The 19,871-nt window shown below is 37.5% G+C and overlaps 1 protein-coding gene across 1 annotated transcript; it reads right to left on the bottom strand.

Moving 5' to 3' along the window:
- Positions 1-4,138: 4,138 nt before the first annotated feature.
- Positions 4,139-19,184, bottom strand: IGSF11 (immunoglobulin superfamily member 11). The gene is made up of 6 exons (XM_016200148.2): positions 19,026-19,184; positions 17,343-17,550; positions 14,489-14,644; positions 8,925-9,047; positions 7,972-8,122; positions 4,139-6,446 (listed from the first exon to the last, which is right to left on the bottom strand). Exons 1-6 carry the CDS (start codon positions 19,062-19,064, stop codon positions 6,008-6,010), a joined length of 1,116 nt encoding a protein of 371 aa, XP_016055634.1. The 5' UTR covers positions 19,065-19,184; the 3' UTR covers positions 4,139-6,007.
- Positions 19,185-19,871: the final 687 nt, after the last annotated feature.

Raw genomic sequence — 19,871 nt, forward strand, 5'->3', positions numbered from 1 at the left:
AAAAGTAGGGAAAGAAAAGGGAGATATATGGGAGTAAATTTTCACACATCACTCAAAGTGGCAAAATGTTGATACAAGTAGACTGTGATGTGTTGTATCTGCTTATTGTAAAACCTAAAATAAATATTAAAAAACTATACAAAGTTATATATTCAAAAACACTATAAATACATCAAAAAATAATCCAAAAATTGTTCAAGTAAACCACAAGAAGGAAAGAAAAGAGAAATAGATAATAAATTCAATAAATTTTTTAAAAAGGAATAGAGGGGAGAAAACAAAAAATAAAATTAACAGATTTAAGTCCTAAATATATCAATAATTACCTTAAATGTAAGTGGTATAAATATACCAGTTAAAAGACAGATATTTGCAGAATGAACACAAAATTATAATCCAACAATATGCTGTCTACAAGAAACTCACTTCAAATATAATCATAAAATAGGGATGTTGTGAGAGGATGAAAAAAGGCGTGCCATGCAAACATTAATTTTTAAAATGTTGCCCGGCCACATGTGGCTCAGTGGTTGAGCGTTGACCTGGGATCCAGGCGATTGGGGTTCGATTCCCAGTCAGGGCACATGCCCTGGTTGCGGGCTTGATCAATGACTCTCTCATCATTGATGTTTCTATCTCTCTCTCTCCCTCTCCTTTCCTCTCTCTGAAATCAATAATGATATATTTAAAAATAAAATAAAATAAAATGCAGGAGATATCCAGATAAAGTAGACTTCAGAGCAAAGAAAATTACTAGAGACAAAGAGGGACATCACCAGGAAAATACAGTGATTCTAAATATATGTGCAACCCCCCCCCCCAAAAGAAGAGCCTCAAAATACACAAAGCAAAATTTGATTAAGTTGACAGGAAAAACAAATCTACAACCATAGTTGTGGATTTCAACATCCCAGTTTCAGCAAATGAATTACTAGATAGAAAATCAGTAAAGACACAAAACTAACAACACAATCAATCAATTGAATCTAACTGATATATTCAGAACATTCCACCCAACAAGAGCAGAATAAAAAATATTGTTTAAGAGCCAATGGAACATGCACCAACAGAGACTATGTCCTAAGCCATAAACAAACTTCAACAAATTTAAAAGAACTAACATAATACAGATCATTTTTCTGACTTCAACCTAAAAATCATTAACAGGAAGACAAAAAAATCTGCAAAAACTTGGAAATTAACATATTTCTAAACAATCCATGGGCAAAGAAGAATTCTCACAAGAAAATTTAAAACACACAGGATTGAATAAAGATAAAAATACAATATGTCAAAATGTATAGATGTAGCTACGAAGTACTGAGGGGGAAATTATAATCCTAAATGCTTACATTAGAAAAGAGGAAGAGTTTCAAATCAATAATACTTACTCCCACCAAGAAACTAGAAAAATACGAGAAGGATAAACCCATAGCAAGCAGAAAGGAGGAAATAATAAAGAATAAAAATCAATAAAACTGAAAACAGATATATAGAAAAAAATTAATGAAACAAAAAGTGGTTCACTTGAAAAAATCAATAAAACTGATAGTTTTCAAGACAACCGAGAAAAATAAAATATATGTAAGACACAGATCATAATTATCAGGAGTAAAAGGAGACATCAGTACAGATACTGCTCTCATTAAAAAAATAATAATAAGGAATATTACACATAACTTTACACTAAAAAAATGTACAACTTGTAAGACAGACCAATTCCTCAAAACCTACAAACTATCAAAACTCAATCAAAGTGAAACAGATAACCTGAATAATCCTATTACCATTAAAAAACTGAATTAGTAATTTAAAAGCTGAAAAAGAAATCTCCATGCACAAATGATTTTACTAGAGAATTCCATGCACTTACACAAATCCTCAACAAAATATTAACAAATCCAGCAAATGTTTAAAAAAATTACAAGCCCTGACCTACTGAAATTTATTCCAGGTATGCAAGGTTGGTTCCACATTTGAAAATTAGTCAATTATTCCAGCATATTAACAGGCTAAAGAAAAAATCATATTATTGTACCAAATGAAGCAGAAAAAACATTTGACAAAATAAAATGCCCATAAATAATAGACATTGTCAGAAAACTAGCAATAGAGTGAAGCTTCCTCAACTGATAATCTACAAAAATCTACACCTAATATCACACTTACTGGTAAAAAAAAAAAAAAAGAAAAGAAAAAAGAAAAAAGATTTCCCAAAAATCCCAAGAAATTTACAAAAAAGAAACAAACTCTCAAAAAGTGAGTTCAGCAAGGTTCTAGAATATAAAATCAACACGCATAATGCAATTACATTTCCCTTTTTTTGCATTTCTATTTACTAAAAACTAATATATAGAAACCAAAATTTAAAACACAGTAACATTTATAATTGTTTCCAGAAGTTAATATTTAGCGATAAATCCAACAAAACATGTATAGAATCTGCATCCTGAAAATTACTAAATGCTGATGAAATAAATCAAAGAAAATCAAAGACGACATAAATGAATAGAGAGATACCATGTTCATGGATTGGAAGACTCAAAATAGTAAAGATGCCGGTTCTTCCCAAATTGATCTACAGGTCTAATGCAATTCTCATTAAAACATCAAGGTGTTTTGTAGGCATAGATCATCTTCTTCTAAAATTATATGGAAAGGAACAGGGACTAGCATAGCTAAAACAATTTTAAAAGAGAAGAATGAAATGGGGGGAACCACTCTACCAGATGTTAAAGCTTGTTAAATAGCTACAGTGGTTAGCATTATTATTGTTGCAGGGACAGACACAAAGATCAGTGGAACAGTTAGATAACTCAGAAAAAGACACACAAATATACATTAAGTGAACTTTTTCAAAAGTGTAAAAGCAATTCACTGGAGTAAGGACAGACTGTTCAACTACGGTGTTGGAGCAACTACACTCTTAGGCATTTATCTCAGACAAATGAAAACTCATATTCACACAAAAACCTGTACAAAAACGTTCACAGTAAAAAAAAAAAAAAAAAAAAAAAAAAATGTTCACAGCAGCTTTATATTTAAAAGCCAAAAACTGGAAACAACTTAAATATCCTTCATATCCATCAATGGAGAAATGGTTAAAATTGTGGTATATCTGTACCATGGAATAGTATTCAGCAATAAAAAAGAATGAACTATTGATACATGCAACAACTTGAATGGATTTCAAAAAAATTATGCTGAGTGAAAAAACGCCAATCCTCAAAGGTTATATACTACATGATTCCATTTATATAACATTCTTGAAATGACAAAATTATAGAGAAAAGGAACAGAATAGGGATTAGGAACTTGGAGAAGAGGGAAGCGGATGTAACTGCATAAGCGAAGCACAAGGAATCCTGTATCATGACTGTGGCGGTGGTCACATGATCCTGCACGTGATGAAACTGCACTAAATGTGCATGCACACACACAAATGAGTGCATGCATGACTGCTGAAATCTGAATAAGGCTGATGGACTGTCAATTCATGATACTGCAAAAATAGTTATGCAAAATGTTACCACTGGGAGAAATCAAGTGAATGGTATATGAAAATATATTATTTCTTAGAAGTCATGTAAATATATAGTTATCTCAAAATAAAAAAGTTAAAACAAAAGAGTGATCCAATACACAAGGGTGGGCAAACGTAGGTTTTCAGTTGTGAGTACGTGAAACAGTTTATTATTATAATCCTAACCTGTCGTTTTCCATACAAACAACTGCAAACCTACTTTTGCCCATCCCTATATATATCAAAAGTTACAATCATGATCATAACTTTCTGAACTAAAACTTGGCAACTTCAGTTCAGAAATCATCAGTCATTTATCTACTCAACACCCATGTTAGGCACTGTTCTAGGTGACAGAGATCCAGGGCTGAAATATCAGGAAATATGAAATATAAAAATAGCTCAATGTATGAGAAAGGTCATTGCATCTACAATCACAAATGTGATAGACTCAAATTTCTAACAAAAGTTGGGTAAATTTTGGAATATTGTATGCTCATTAAAATTATTATGAATACTATTTAAAAGAATGGAAAATGCTTATAAGATTAAGGGGAACACAAAATTATTCGTTAGTATTATGATAACTAATGACAACTTGTTTTTATATGAATAAACTTTTATTAAATTTTAGATAATTAGAAAGAATAAAGAAATGCAAGATAAATGTTTTCTAAACATCTGATATTATCATCATCTCTGTGTCATGGTATTTTCACACTTTTGTTTATTAAAAAGTATAGACATTCATTTATTTAAATTTTTTACAAAGTCAAGAACCATCAAATGAAAAAAATAAGTAATGATAAAGTAAATTCAGCTTTTCACCAATATTGGAATGGTTAGGTTCTGAGCTTAGCCCTCTTGGAAAAATGGTGTATGAAGCAGCTGCTGGTTTCCGTTTATTCAAATAAGTCTGAAAATCAGGAGGCCACTCCCTGTGATGACTATGCTTCCAGGAAAAGAGGGCAAAGAGCATAGTGGGAAGAGGGAGTGCGAGACAACGCTGGGAAAAGAAAAGATGCTCTTATGGAACCACGGGGTCAGTATCATAAATAATTTAGGAAAAAGTCTGGGAAGAAAACATTTGTGTGTTGAGTAAAGTGTGATTAAGGCGAGATAGTCACCAATCCAAGCATGGCCAGATCTACAGAGCACAAAATAGAGTGGGGAGTTTGTAAGTCACCCGGTGGACTCCAAGGCCAGCCACACCAGGTAATTAACCACAAAAGGAGTCTCTTTACAGGGGTGTAAAATGCATTTGGACACAACTGCAATCCTGAGCTCTTACAAATCCAGGGCAGACCCTCCCAGGAGCATATCCAAAGACACATCCTTTGCGTCTCAGTATCATCTTTCACAAAAATAGTTATTTTGAAAAAAACAAAAAAACAAAATCCAGCTCCTGCCCTGTAACAACCTACTAACCTCTACTTGTCAAACAAGGAGCAAGTTATCTCCTTCGGTACAAAAGGCATGAGGTGCTGCCCTCATTAAGGGTAACCTGGCATGATAGCAGGCGACCTGGAAGCCCTGCTCTGAGAGGCCGCCAGGAACGCCAGTCCCTTAGACCTCCTGCCTTCCTGCTCCTGCGCTGCCCCCCCAACCTCGCTCCTTCGTGACGGACCAAGTGAACAGTCACTGAACATGGGGTTAACGAGAGTCTTTTCTTTCCTAGTCCAATGTCACCCGTGTATTTTTTTTTTTTTTATAAAAACCAATAGTTTTCTTTTAAAAAAATACTTTCCCAGGAAAAAATGAACAGTAATTGTCGTGGGCCTGTACCAGGCCCTAGAAAAACATAGACAGGCAAGAATCTGTCAATAGAACAATATTCCAAATGTGAAATTCATGGTTCAGAAATAAATATGAACGGGCTTCTCGAAGAAGTTTCTTTTGTTTTCCCCCATTTCTTACTGAATTTTGCCTATGTAAAAAGTTCTGATTCTGTGATACAAGAGCCAGACAATATCTGTTGGGACAAATATTAACCATTCATGCCATTCACCCTCTCATGAAGAGGGAACGGAGAGGCAGGGGATATCCCAGGATGTTCGTTATTTTTTCTAAAGACACCTATCTTTAAAATAACTCCATTATTTAAACTCCATCTGGCACTTGAGTCTCTTGGAAAATTATTAAGTTAGGCATGAGCTAAAAAACAAACCCGTCTGGACTGCAGTTTAGATTTTATGTGCTGTTCTGTTCTTACATCATTTTCTTGGCTTGGCACATCTTTGAGATCCAGCTTACTGAGTAGGATCCTGAGACATCTGTGGTGGGGAAACGACGAGTCTTCAGGACAGAATATTCTGGTTCATTTCACAAATCTCAGTGGCAGGTAACAGCATTAGCCTCCTTCTTTGTGCTCTTTACTGGTATCATGATAAGGAAAGTGTTTCTTTCCCAGCACACCCACCACACCAGCCCCCTGGTAGGGGGCACCTTACTGGTTCTTCTCTGAGCACTCTATCCGCTTGTGTCCTATACAAGGGATCCGGCCCGACTCTGGGCTGGCACCATGACAGGGACAGCGCCAATTCGCTCCAAGGTTGCTTGGCTGACGGTGTGGGAGTGTGTGTGCTGAGGCCGAGGCTTCCTGCTCACCGGGCCATTATTCCTGGGCATGACCTGCGGCGATGCCCCTCTGTTGGCTGTCACTACCAGAGTCTTATGTGGAGCTGGGACCAGGTGGGTCCCATTAGCATAGATGGTGGGTATGTTGGCATTGCCTGAGCGCAGGGAGAAAGACTGGCGCAAGTCACTGAAGTGGTTGAATGACTCTGTGTTTCTGTGAGCTTTTGGATTGTTGCTCCAGTATCGACTGTTGTAGGTATTGGAGGAGGTCAATGTATTGTTCTCGGAGGAGGACATCTCGGTGTGAAATGCTTTGGCAGAACATTTAGGTGGAAGATCATCCTCTCTGAAAAGGAACAGAATAAAGCTGTCATTAGGATTCCCTTCAGATTTACCCTACCAGGACTCTCTTCTATAATAAGGCTAATATGTCTGTGAAAAATCCTCAGGAAAGGCCATGGCAGTTATGGTGGCCTTGGTTCTACCATTCATTCTCTTTGAGACACTACCCAAGAAAATTTTCCTCAGCTTCTCAGTCTCCAAGACTAGAAAAGGTCATTTCAAATCTCTCAAAGACTTGCACCTTCCAATATAACTAAAACAAAAACATCTGTGTGTGTGTGTGTGTGTGTGTGTATGTGTGTGTGTATTTTCTCTAAATAGGAAAATAGTCCATGAATAATTCTGCTGTGCTAGTTGCTATAAAATAGCTTGAAATCAAACTATGGGTATGAAGAACTTCAAGAAATGGTTAGAGTTGGCCTGATCTTATTGCACTTTGGGGTTTGAGAAATCACTGTGGTCAGCTGGAAAGTTTTCCTTAGTAATCTTATACTGGGATGAAATCTGTCCCTGTATATAGTCCAAACCCTTAAGAATTAGAAGAGGCTAATTAGAAGTCATTAATTTAAGAGGTCAATTCATTTAACATTTATTGAGTATCATTCCACTAGATGTTTCATGTAAAAAAGACACAGCTCTGATAGCCAAGAAAACTATGGTCAAATGGGGGTGACAATCCATATAAGAACATCTGCAAGTCTGCAAAGCTAGGCAAAGGGCTAAAGTCAATTTATGTGAGGAGGTGATGCCTAGACTGGTCTTTACTCAGAGCAAGGAATTTACTGAAGAGATGGATGAAAAGGAAGGAGTATAGCCCAGGAAGAGGGCAGAGGGACGAACAAAGTCCCCGAGGCCTGAGGGAATGCAGAACAGATTGGAACGCAAGTGATAAGAGAAGTGATGGGGGTAAGACCAGGGAAGCAGATGAGGGTCAGATCCTGAAGGGCTACATGTGTCATGCTAAGTAGACTACAGGCATAAGTCATGAAGCATTTTCAATAAGGATGTGACATGATGCAATCTGAAACTGAGCCTGACCCCCGTATCCCCACAATATGCCAAGAGTCACTTTTCTTTAAAGGTCATTTTGACATTACTTTCCTACGGTGTTCATATTATTGACTGAACTTTCACACCAAGCCACACTGCTCTGGCCTGTCTGAGCACAGGTACTGGTATGCTCTTACGGTGTTCCTTCGTGTTCTCATCTATAACCTGTGTCAACGTTAAACACGTGTTCTAATCTAACTTTTCTATCGTGGCTGCCACCTAGCCCCACTTAACCCTGGAGACGTGGGAGGGAAAGGGGATATTCTTCACGTGCGTCCTCCTAGTCCTTCCCTTTCACGATCCAGTGAATAAAGCTGACTAGTACCAAGAGGACAGTGTCATCACATGCAAGAGAATATCAGTTAGCCATTTTAACTCTGTTGGCGATGACAGTCATAAGACTAGCAAAGAAATCTTAGCTTCCCAAATGACTGGACATACAGACATTGGCTGAGCAGGACAAACGATCTGACACACACCTTATCTCATTGGGGATTTCTTCCTCTTCCTCCTCTTTATTTTTGCTTCTCCAGTAAAAGAATGCCCCTAAAATCAGTGCAATGCAAAAAATGATAATAACTGCCCCAGTGCCAACGGCTCCAGCTATTAGTCCAATGTTCCTGGGTTGGGCTGCAAAATATATTTAAGGTATATTTAAAGAACAAAAAATAAAAGAGAGAAATAGTATATACCTATGCAACTTTATAAACATAAGTTTACTAAACAATCTTCTTAAAATGTCCAAAATTGCCTAACGTATTACATCCATATCAAGTTAAACCCCACTTAACTTTCTGTGTCCCCAGTGGCCTGGACTGACACACAGCGGGCTCCCAGTTATTTAAGGAATGATCAGCTACATGACTCAGCTTCAGGAGGGCCACACCTGCAGCAGAGCCGGAGAATGACGGTGCCTGTCTAACCTGCCTGATCTGTCCCACAGGAACCCAGCGATCAGTGGGCTAGCTTGTCACCTCATCCCAGACAGAGCATCTCTTTTGCAACTGGAATTCAAGTAACCCAGAATTCTCAAGACAAGAGAAAAATTCTACACTGCTTACTTATGATCAGGGCACCCAACAATTAAGCCAATATAAGGGGTCTAGAGAAAATACAAGAAGGTCTTATCTTGGCCATGGCCACAGAGCATTACAAATTGTGTAACATCTAGAGCATTATACCATCAGAATTGATTTGATTCTAATGATTCTGAGGAGAAAGTTTTGTCATAAAGACGATGTCTTATTGCTGAGGCTGAAAAGTATACTAATACATTTATAAAATATTTTCAATAATGATTAAAACCAAATGGATTTCTATTTAATCTTCAAACAATCTTAATAAACAATTAAGTATCACCCTTCATTCCCCAGTTTAACAAAGCTCTTGGTGTGTAAGACCTAGAGTGGACATCAGAACTGTATATACTTACGGGAGACGACCTGGAGATCCAAAAGGCAGGTGCTGGTTCCTATGGCGTTAGAAGCCACGCACTGGTACAAACCTGAGGACAGCGCACTGATGTTCCGGATGGTGACTGTTCCTTGGACCTGGTCTGTCAGAAAAATAACAAGCAAGTTAGGATTTAGGGGGTAAAATAAGAAAACCAAAGAAATTAGCAAAAGGTAAGACCATAAAAAGAGATAAACACTGAAGAGGTATCCAGAGCTTTCTTTTTTCAGAGATTTTTTTTCTTTGGTTTGTGAATTTTAAAGACTAAAATCGTGACCTCACATTCAAGATCTGGAGATACGCAGGGCTGTTTGCGCAGCTGAAGCAGAGCAGAGCGGGAGCCCGTCTTCAGCAAGCACCAGCCTGATTCTAGCCACAAGCACACGGCCCTTTCAGAAAGGAGATGGGCTAATTCCTCCATCACTTGGCCGGCTCTGGCATCGGAGCAATTTGTTGAAATGGAGTTAGAAAATGAGTGTTCTTTTTACCTTCTTTCTTTTAAAAAATAGGGAGAGTTCAACAGGGTGGAATCACAACTTGAAAGCACAAATGGCATCACACCCCGCTCTGCTTTAGTTTGCAGCAACACTGTATCCCACACAAGCTATGCACCGTGCTCTTCAGAATTAGAGAAATAAACGTGTACGTTTCCACTTCCAGCCTCTCCTTACTTCCAGGCCACTTCTGGCTGTGTTCCGACTCAGCCAGCCTGGGCTGCGGCCTGCCCTGCCACCTACTACCCACGTGGTCCCGAACCTGCAGCCTCCTCTTCCTCTATGTGTTCGCTTCCTCACGCGCGGCAGGGAGCTCCCAACATCATAGGTCACACGAGGACTAGATGAGGCCATGTACGAAACGAGCTTAGCACAGTGCCTGACAATACTTCCCAGTGGGAATTCCTTCCTGGCGCTGCTTGGGAAATTTGTATTTTTCTGAGGCATGAGAAAAACCAGTTCAGAAGTTGGGAAAACCCTTGACTGTCTCCAAATTCCCAACAGATATCAATACTCAGGATTTTAGGTTGACAGACAGAAATTCCTAAATCATAAAGCACTCTATATTTTTACATGATTTATGTATTTTTAAATAATAATGAATGACCATAATAATAAACAGTGAGTCATTTCTTCCACAAAAGTTTCAGAAGTATTCTATAAAAAAATAATAATTAATACATGGTTTATTGTTATTTGAACCAATATACTATGGCAAAATTATATATTTCAAAAATATGCAAAACATGATCTCAAACTGATACACTTGATAATAAGAAATAGTAAAAATAAATGCCAAATTAAAGTCTATTTAAATGTTCAAAGATAATATCACAAATGCTTAATATTTAAACTCTATCATCCTAAAAGAAAAATTTAAAACAAATACAGCATTAAGCACACTATTCAATAGTCTTGATTTTTGTTTCATGCCAAATTTCCCAGATGCAGAAAATTTTATTTCATTTGTATGTTAGTGTTGAATTAAGATAAAGATGGAGAATGGACAGGGAGAGCACCCGTATCAATTAAGAGAATGTCCAAAGCACCTTCAAGGCAGACCTTAGGATACATGCCGCTTCGTACTGGCTCATTTCCTTGACGCCAATATACATAAACTTAGACAAAAAAGAAATTTTCTAGAAAAACAGATTCAGAAAAATCTAAATAAACCTACACCATTAGAGAAACTGAATCAGTAGTCAGAAATCCGCCAACATAACGTAACAGCAAGGCAAAGCTTTTATAGGCAAATTCTACGAAACAATCTGATAATCTCTATCTCATTCATACTGTTGCAGAAAATAGAAAAAGAGGAAAAGCTGCCCAACTCCTTTTGAGGCCAGTGGATAATTTGATACTAAAACTGAACCAAGGACAATGGAAGACAGGAAAATCATAGGCCATTCTCACTTATGATCACAGATGCAAAAATTCCACTAAAATATGAGCACTCTGAATGGAGCAATTTGTTTAAAAATAATCACAAGCAGATCTTATTCCAGAAACGCAAGGATGTTGTCTGAAAATCTATTCATGTAATTCACTTACTGACATTTTGGTCTGGATAATTCTTTGCTCGGGGGGGCTGTCCTGTGCATTATAGAATGTTCAGCAGCAGTCCTGGCCTCTACCCACTAGCTCCAGTAGCACCCTCCTCCAGCTGTGGCCATCAAAAACGTCTCCCAACACTGCCCAGTGAAACTGTCCCTGGCTGAGACTCCTGATGTAGAGGCTGGTGCACTGGCTCAAACATTATGCTTCCACTTGGTGGGACTGCGCCAGTGGTACAGCCTTAGAAGCACAGACCAAAGCACTACATTTTGCTTGAAATAATATCAACCTTACATACAGTTTTCACTAATCTTAGAATTCAAAAGTATGATATACCACAGGAATAATACTGAATCCACTCTATTATTATTCCTCCATATGAAAATGAAGCGTACTCATCTCTTGAGTATCCACATATGAATTATATGAGGACAACTTTTTGGTAACTTTTATTTTGACATAATTTTAAACTTACAGAAAAGTTGCAAGAATACCACAAGGAACTCTGTATATCGTATATCATCTACTCAGACTCAACAACTGTTCATATCTTGCCCTATTAGGTTTATAATTTTCTCACTAAACATATAAATATCTTTCTGAACCATTCTGAAAGTGAGTTGAAGACATTGTGCCTATTTAATACTAAGTACTTAGTATTTCCTAAGAACAAAGACAATCCGCACAATCACAATACGACCATCCAAGTCAAGAAATTTAACACTGATACTACAGCATTATCTAATCCACAGTTTATACTCAGATTTCACCAACTGTCCCAATAATGTCCTTTTAAGCTATCTTTTCCTCTCTCCAGATTCTAATCCAGAATTCCGCATTCCACTTAGTTGTTTTAATGCCTTAGTCTCTTTCCGTCTGCAAAGGTTTTGTCTTCCCCTTGGTTTGCTTGATGTTTCCTCTTGGTTGGGTTCAGGTTATGTGTTTTTAGCAGGAATACAGCAGCAGTGATGTTGTGTCCTTCTCAGTGCATTATCAGGAGGCACAGGATAAAAGTTTGTCACAATATTAATAATGTTCACTTTGATCACCTAGTGAAGGTGGTATCCACCGGGTCTCTACTATAGTTACAGTTGACCCCTGAACAAGGCAGGGGTTAGGGGAACTGACACCACCCCCCAAGCAGTAGAAAATCTGCATATAATTTTTGACTTCCCAATAGCCTACTGTTGACCAGAAGCCTAATGGGTAACCTAAACAGTCAAGACATATTTTGTATGTTATATGTGTTATAAGGTATTCTTACAATAAAGTAAGCTAGAGAAAAGAAAATGTTATTAAGAAAATCATAAGGAAGAGAAAATACAATTATAGTATTTATTGAAAAAAATCTGCATATAAGTAGACCCACGTAATTCAAACCCTTATTGCACAAGGGTCAACTGTACTATTTTTCCTTTGCAATTAATAAGTAATTTATGGAAACATATTTTGGAACTATGTAAATATATTGTTCCTTATCAAACTTTTACCCACTATTTTGACATCAGTGATGACTTTCCTAACTCCACCATTCCTTCTATATACTTTATCAGGCATTCTACTGTAAGAAATGCTTCCCCTTCTCCCCTACTTATTTATGTGTATCAGCACAGATTCAGGGACTCTCATTTTATTAAATGGACTATATATTTATTTTAATGTCCAAATGGTCTCAGATTTGGCTGGAAGAAATACCTCCAAGCCAGCCTCTACATACAAGGACAATGCTAGTCCCCAAATATTATGCCCCTGTCACTAACCAAACATCTGGGGCACTCTCTCCTGCTGTCAACTCTTTTCTCAGAGAAAGCATACTGAGCTTGTATTAAGCAACTGCAAACATATTAGTAAAGTAAATCTTCTGAAAAAAATTCTAAGTTACTTTGGGATTAAGTGCTATTTTGAGATCTACTTTATTAATGTAGCTATCATAAAGTAAATTTAAATTAAAACTCGGATTCATTTAATGTGCATTATTATTACATGAAATTATCTAAAGTAATTCTGATAACTAATCCAGAGTTTGAATTATAAAAGACAAACATTTTCATCTTTGCATTCAAGTTCTCTTTTATACCTAAAGTACCAAAGAATATTCAAGTTGCAAAGAAAGTATCAAAAAATTACACTGATATATATATTTATTGAAACAAAGATATAGAAGGCTCTTTCTATAGATGGTTCACAACTTGCAAACAACCACTTTTAATTGTTCATTTGTAATTCCAAACTCAATCCAGTATTTCGAAGAAATGTTATAAAATAAACCATAAAATCTTAAGACTAACAATATCTTCTTGGAGATACTGTTTAACCCCCTTATTTTACAAAAGGTAACACAGACCAAAAGAAGTAAACTGTCACTGAAAAATCTAGAATCTGAATATAATTTCAGGATTTGAAGGCAAAACCTATTTTAAACACACCACTTACAATGGTGATTAACAAGTTAGTGCACAAATAAAGCCATTTAGCCCACAGTGTGGCTAAAACATTTTCCAATAAAAAAATCAGTAGAGAACAACAACATTGCATTAATCATTATTAGAGTAACCCAGGAGATATTATGTTGAAAAATTTTTTTTAAATAATGATATTTGGGCTAGGTTAATAAAAATGATGGGCGGTCCATTAATATTTCTGTTGGGATACTGAAAGAAAATTTACAAACTCTTTCAGAGGTTGGTGGTCCTGGTTCTTTAATATGTCTAATTTCACCATACAACTCAGGACTTTCCTTTTCCACGATTCAAACTTCTCAGGCATAACTAAGGCTGTTTTAGACCTCTCCATTACCTGCCAGCTATTTAAGATTGTAAATTTGCCCTGAAAATGTTCTGTACTATAGATGGTGCAACACCTGAGACTGCTAATTTTTAAAAAAAATTGATTTTATGTATAATTCTGTAGTAATTCCCCTCATTTCATTTCATAAATTTTCCTCAATTTTTCAAAGGTGTTTCCTTTAACATCAAATATAAATAGCTGAACTTACATGTAGAAAACCATCAGCGATACTCATGCCTCCTCCATGTTTACCTGCCTGGTGTGATCAACTCCTGGGTGATCTGGGCGCCCTTTTCCTGTTCTCTTTCCCATCTTCCTCCTCTAATCATAAGTGAGGCTGAGAACAGCCTGATGAACCCTTTCATGACCATGCTGATGTTCCTCATACTAAAATAGGCAGTTGTGTCTCAAGTAGGAAGCGGATTCTCAGTTATAAACTTTAAGGATTATCTTACAATTAACAATACAAACAAGCCACCATTGAGCTATTTTAAAATCTTCACCATACCGAAACAGAATTTCCATATATAGGTACCTCTGGATAACACACATTTCATAAAATCAGCAATGAGAACATATAATAAAATGTTTTATTTTCTTCATAGTTGAAAACACAAAAATGATCCAGATAGCTTTTTCAGCACTAAGAAATATGGTGTGTTATTTTCCACAATAACTAATTAAATGGGTAAAGCAACACTCTACATACCCTGAGTGGCTGTTGGAGGTAGCTTGAGGGTGTTGTCTAACTTCTCCCAAAGGTAAGTTGGTCGAGGAATGCCTTCCTCTGAGCTGCAGAGCAGGATGACATCACTGCCGATATCCTGGGATCCTTGGATTTGGCAGTGAGGGGCAGAAGGGGGAACTATCATAGGAAGAGTAAACAATAAAAGTACGCAATCACTATCAGCCAAAGGATGACAGAGGAGACATCTAACACTCAGTACACTAGAACCTCACTGTTTTTGGAACACACCCAGGAGACTACCTGAGTGAAGCCAGTGGATAGTCCGGTACTATTCACAGGGCTTGGGCATAGGTGCAGGGCCTGCAACTTCAGGTATCAGGGAGCAAATATGTAAAAGGGGCTACGCTCTCTGATAGCATTTTCAAAGTACCTATGGTCTTGGTTTCACTCTGTTTCCTCTAAAGAATTCTTGAGATCCTCTGTATCAGCATATCGCCTTTAAAAACACTACTGAACACACGTCACAGCAGCGTTATTCACAGTAGCTAAAAGGTGGAAACACCCCAAGTGTCTACAGAGGGATGGGTGGATAAGTGAAATGTGGTACGTGCACACAATGAAATTATTATTCAGCCTTGAAAGGGAAGGAAATTCTGACACGCGCTACAACATGGATGACCCTGGAGGACATTATGCTAAGTGAAATAAGCTAGTCATAAAATGGCGAATAATGTATGATTCCGCTTATAGGAGGTATCTAGAGTAATCAAACTCACAGAAACAGAAAGTAGAACATTGGTCTCCAGCAGCTGGAGGGACACTGACATGCTGTTTAATGGGTATCCAGTTTTAGTTTTGCAGGGTGAAAGGAGTTATGGATACTGGTTACATACCAGTGAGAACATACTTAGCAATACTGAACTGTACATTTAAAAATTGCTAAGATGGTAAATTTTATGTTATGTGTGTGTTACCACAATTAATTTTTTTTAATTACTGAAAGAGCCCACTTGTACAGAAGATATCTCAAGGAAGAACAACCACTTACCCTGCCAGCTACTCCTGGCTAAGATCACTTAACAAGGCTCTTCATTACTTTACAAGCAAGAGCCAGGCAGCCCCACTTTATACCCGAACTGCTTTGTGGTGGGGGAGGTTTGGGTGAGGTTGACGTCTACCTGCTGCTTGAAAGCAATACAGTGCACATTTTCTAATCATGAAGGCAGATAAGGTCATAAAAATTATTACAAAAAAAAACAAACACTAAAGGAAGAAGGTGGCGATTCATAGCAAAAAAAAAAAAAAAAAAAAAAGCAAGCAAATAAAAATATAAACTAATCCCATGGCTTGGAGTCCCATATTAGGAAATGCAGGTAGTGGAGATTAAATCCAAGTAACGATATACTTGTAATGCTGATGGCTTTTCAATAAATGTGTTCAATCTTGTAAAAATGAATGAGTGAATGAATGAATGAAAAAAAATGCAGTATATAAAGGAACCAGGAAAGAAATTGGGTGGAGGAAGAGAGTAACCTACAGGTAGGAGGAGTGAAAAAATCTCAAGGCACCCTAACTGCTATGATGGGATAAACCAATTTCCTCAGCTTACTGCCTTCAACATTGCCACTGTGATTCTATGAGGGGAAACCGAAATAATTTATTAAGTATAAATTAAAGGCTTTTTTCCTTCCTTTAAAATAATGAAAAAATAAACTTGGATAATGTGGGAAGCTAGCTACCTAACTTACTGGTATAAGAATCAGAATAATATTAAATTCCAATAATATTCAGTACTCAGAGTATTTTAAAGTCTACAATTTTAATATATTAGAATAAATAATACTTCTAGGGTAGAAACCCCTAACCTGGTTCTTAGTTTTCTTATTCTGTTTGAAAACTGGGAGGACAAGGCACCAAGGCTCTAGCATACCCTCCCCTCAAAAAGAAAAATGGCAAGAACCCTGGACACTTGGGCCCTCAAGTGGCTCGATAATGGAAGGAAAGGGAGAGAGCTTGCCAAGGAGTATGGGAGCAGGTTCTGAGACTTGAGTAGGATGAAGGGTCATCAAAAGCATCAACCTTTTCTAGGTATTTCTTTGGTCTCCCCAAATGAACTGAACTTAGCGATTTCTGCCCTACGTATCCATTTCAGAGGCAGCATTTTATTTCAGAGACAGTGGAATTGAGAAATAAAACATGTTTGGAATGGATTTAGTTAAGTATTAGTCTGATTTGCCAATATAATGAAAAGAATACTGGTTTGAGTAAAGAAACCTACATTTTAATCTAAACTTTATTGTGGTTCATTGTTTATATAACCTTGGAAAAGGCCCTAAATCTATTTGGTCTTGGTATTAAGACCAAGTCGATCATATAATTTATCATTTAAACAAGGATACTTTTGAGAGTGAAAGGAGGTATTACTAAAATTAGGACAGGACAAGAGGTGGAAACCAAGAACTGTGGTGAGCCTACTGAGTGTTACACAGACATGAAGTAACAGCTAACTTACTTTCACATGTGCTGAAACTTGTGCTTCAGACTCATAATATATAATTCCTGATTTAAGTCGTTCTCAAGAATAAGTTCTATCCTGTAAAAACTTTAGCAAAGTGAGAGGCCACTTATGACGGTATTTTATACCAACTTTGTCCACCTTCAGAAAAAGTCGCTTAGGAAGTAAACTTTAGAGAGCGGCCTGAAATGGGGCAGGGGTGGGAGACTAGCAGGCGTGGAGAGGCAGAGTCAAGGTGGGCTGAGAGGAGGGAAGACAGGACACAAGCAGACTGCAAGCGCAGGACAGGCAGGAGTAAGCATGCTTGAGAGCAGATTCATAAGTAAAGCCCAAGTGCTTGGAACATTTGCTGTTACTCACCTAAAACTGTGAGACCGGTGACCCCAATGTTCCTGCCCCCTCTATCCGGAAGGTTGTTAACCAAACACTGGTAGGTGCCTGTGTCTGAGAGCTGCGTGTTGTTAATGAAGATGGAGACATTGGTGGCCGGCATGGTGCCTGCAAATCCTACCCTACCATGGAACTGGGGGGCACCATCAAACGTCTGTCCCCCCTGATACAGAATGACCTGCAAAGAAAGCAAAGTCTATTAACTGGCCACTGCACCTCCTTCTGGACATGTAACAATAACTGTCTAGTAGACAGTAGACTGCACCAAACGTTAGAAAACTTTACTTCTAACTTAAGAGTTGTCACCAAGTTCTTACTATCACACCTGCCTGTAAGTATCTAGTGATTCTAAATTCTTACATACCAAATTGGAGTAACACTGTTTCTTTGCCTACCTCATCAGAATACAGAAAATGTCTTTATGCTATGCTACTATCAGCCCATAAATATTTTTACCAGTTTAAAAAATTGGTTCCAAATTTAAAAGTTTTTAAATCAGCACTGCTATTCTCATGCTTACTAGGTCACAAAATAACAGATCACAGTTAATGACAGAATATAAATGAATGCCATAAAAGGGAAGAAGAGTTGTAAGCCAACAACTGCTGTTTTTATATCAATTTCTATTATCAGAGTTAACTATTCATGGGAGGGGACTCAGAGCAGTGTTGCAAAAATCCCTTTGGGCTGAGAGTGAGGGACTTGGTTCTATTCCAGCTCTACCAGTAAATGTTTGGGTAACCAGAGTCAAGTCTTTCTGTGCCTCTTTGATTCAATCACTGACTCCGAAAATGATGAGGTTGAACAAAATGATCTCAAAGGCTCAGTCCAATTACAAAAGTTCCATAGTTTAAAGAAATACAAGAAGTTCCAATTAAATATATCTATTTGTTCACCTACGGAAGAATGAATAGGAGGTTATGTCTTCACCCTTTCCTAACCACCCAAATCCCTTCAGAAAACTTAGCTTTTCAAATATTTTTAGGTAGTAACAAGCTTATTGAAGCAGAAAAGCTTCATAACAGAAATAAGTTAGTTTTGGGAATGAAGGTATAGTCATAATCACAATTCATTAATTCTCTGAGCATTATTTTCTGCAGTGGTTATCACATATTATGGGTCTTTTACCTCTAAATGATATACCTTATTAGGTAGCAACTTCGACTTCATGTATCCTAACTTATTTGAGACCCCAGTATGCCTGGCTGGCTTTATTTTAAAATACTTGTGAAGTTACCCAAGTAATTCAAGTACTGCTTTATTAATATTATCACCATCTTTAAAAAGTATTTTCTCATCCACCTATGTTAGAGTTCTAGTCCCTTACTTTCAAAATATATTTTGCTTTGGTATATATTCAATTTTGATATTTCCTGTCAGTGATGTTTTTGGATGAAACTCTAGGTTCCTACATAAAATTCTCAGAAGAATTCCCCTGCCATCTGTTAAACTGTTTTTAAGTCTCTTAAAAAGAGGACAGCTTCTTCCGACAGTTGACTAATCTGCAGGAGCGGGACCTAAAACAGCGAAGGCAGCATACACCGAAAGTGCCCCCTTTCTCTAGAAGCCAAACACGTCCTCAGGGTGCCTTCCGACCCGCCCCCTCTGAAGGGATTACTATTCTAGAGGTTGCATGGGGTGGAAGTGAAGTACCTGCTCAGGTTGGTTGGCATTGGCCAGGGGAATGACCATCCAAATGACATTGAGGTTAATGAGGGCAGCGCTGGTGGTGAAGGTACAGGGCAGGACTGCGGTCTGGCCCCGGGCCACCTGGACACTCCCAGGGCTCTCTGAGACCTCCAGGGAAGCCGCAACACCTGCGGAGGAGCCAACAAGAGGTTATGTGCTCAGCCTCTCCCGGCAGAAAGGCCTGTGCGTTTCACACTATCAGTGATGTAGACAGACTGATATGACAGTCTTCTTAAACGGCTAGGGACCAGTGACTAAGTCAAAGTAATAGAAACTGTTCTTCCCTTTCTTTACCTCTTAGTAACTATAAATGAAAAATAATAGCGGCTACTTAATTCTGTTTTGTAAGATTCTATTTGGTATCTGGCCAGATTCAAATATAACATGGGAGAATTCAAATGCCAGGGTTTGAGCAAAACTTGAAATGGTGATGGGAGATGAAAAATAAAGCCGAATTTTTAAAAAGCATCATTACATCAGCACGGCTATAAAATTAAATGTCTATACATAAATCTAACAAAATATGTGCAGGAACTATAGCCTGCAAACTATAAAATGCTGATGCCAATAAATCAAGTAAGACTAAATAAATGCATAGATATACAATGCTCATGGGCTGAAAGATTCAATATTCTTAAAGTGCCAATTTTCCTCAAATTGATCTATAGATTCAGAGCAATCCCAGTCAATATCCCAGCAATTTTTTTGTTGATATTGACAAACTAATTCTAAAACCAAGAAAAGGGAAAGTGCTACAATAGCCAAAAGAATATTGGAAAGGAAGAATTTGGAAAATTCACACTGATTACA

The sequence above is a fragment of the Miniopterus natalensis genome, chromosome 6 (assembly GCF_054644295.1).
Source record: "Miniopterus natalensis isolate mMinNat1 chromosome 6, mMinNat1.hap1, whole genome shotgun sequence".
NCBI lineage: Eukaryota > Metazoa > Chordata > Mammalia > Chiroptera > Miniopteridae > Miniopterus > Miniopterus natalensis.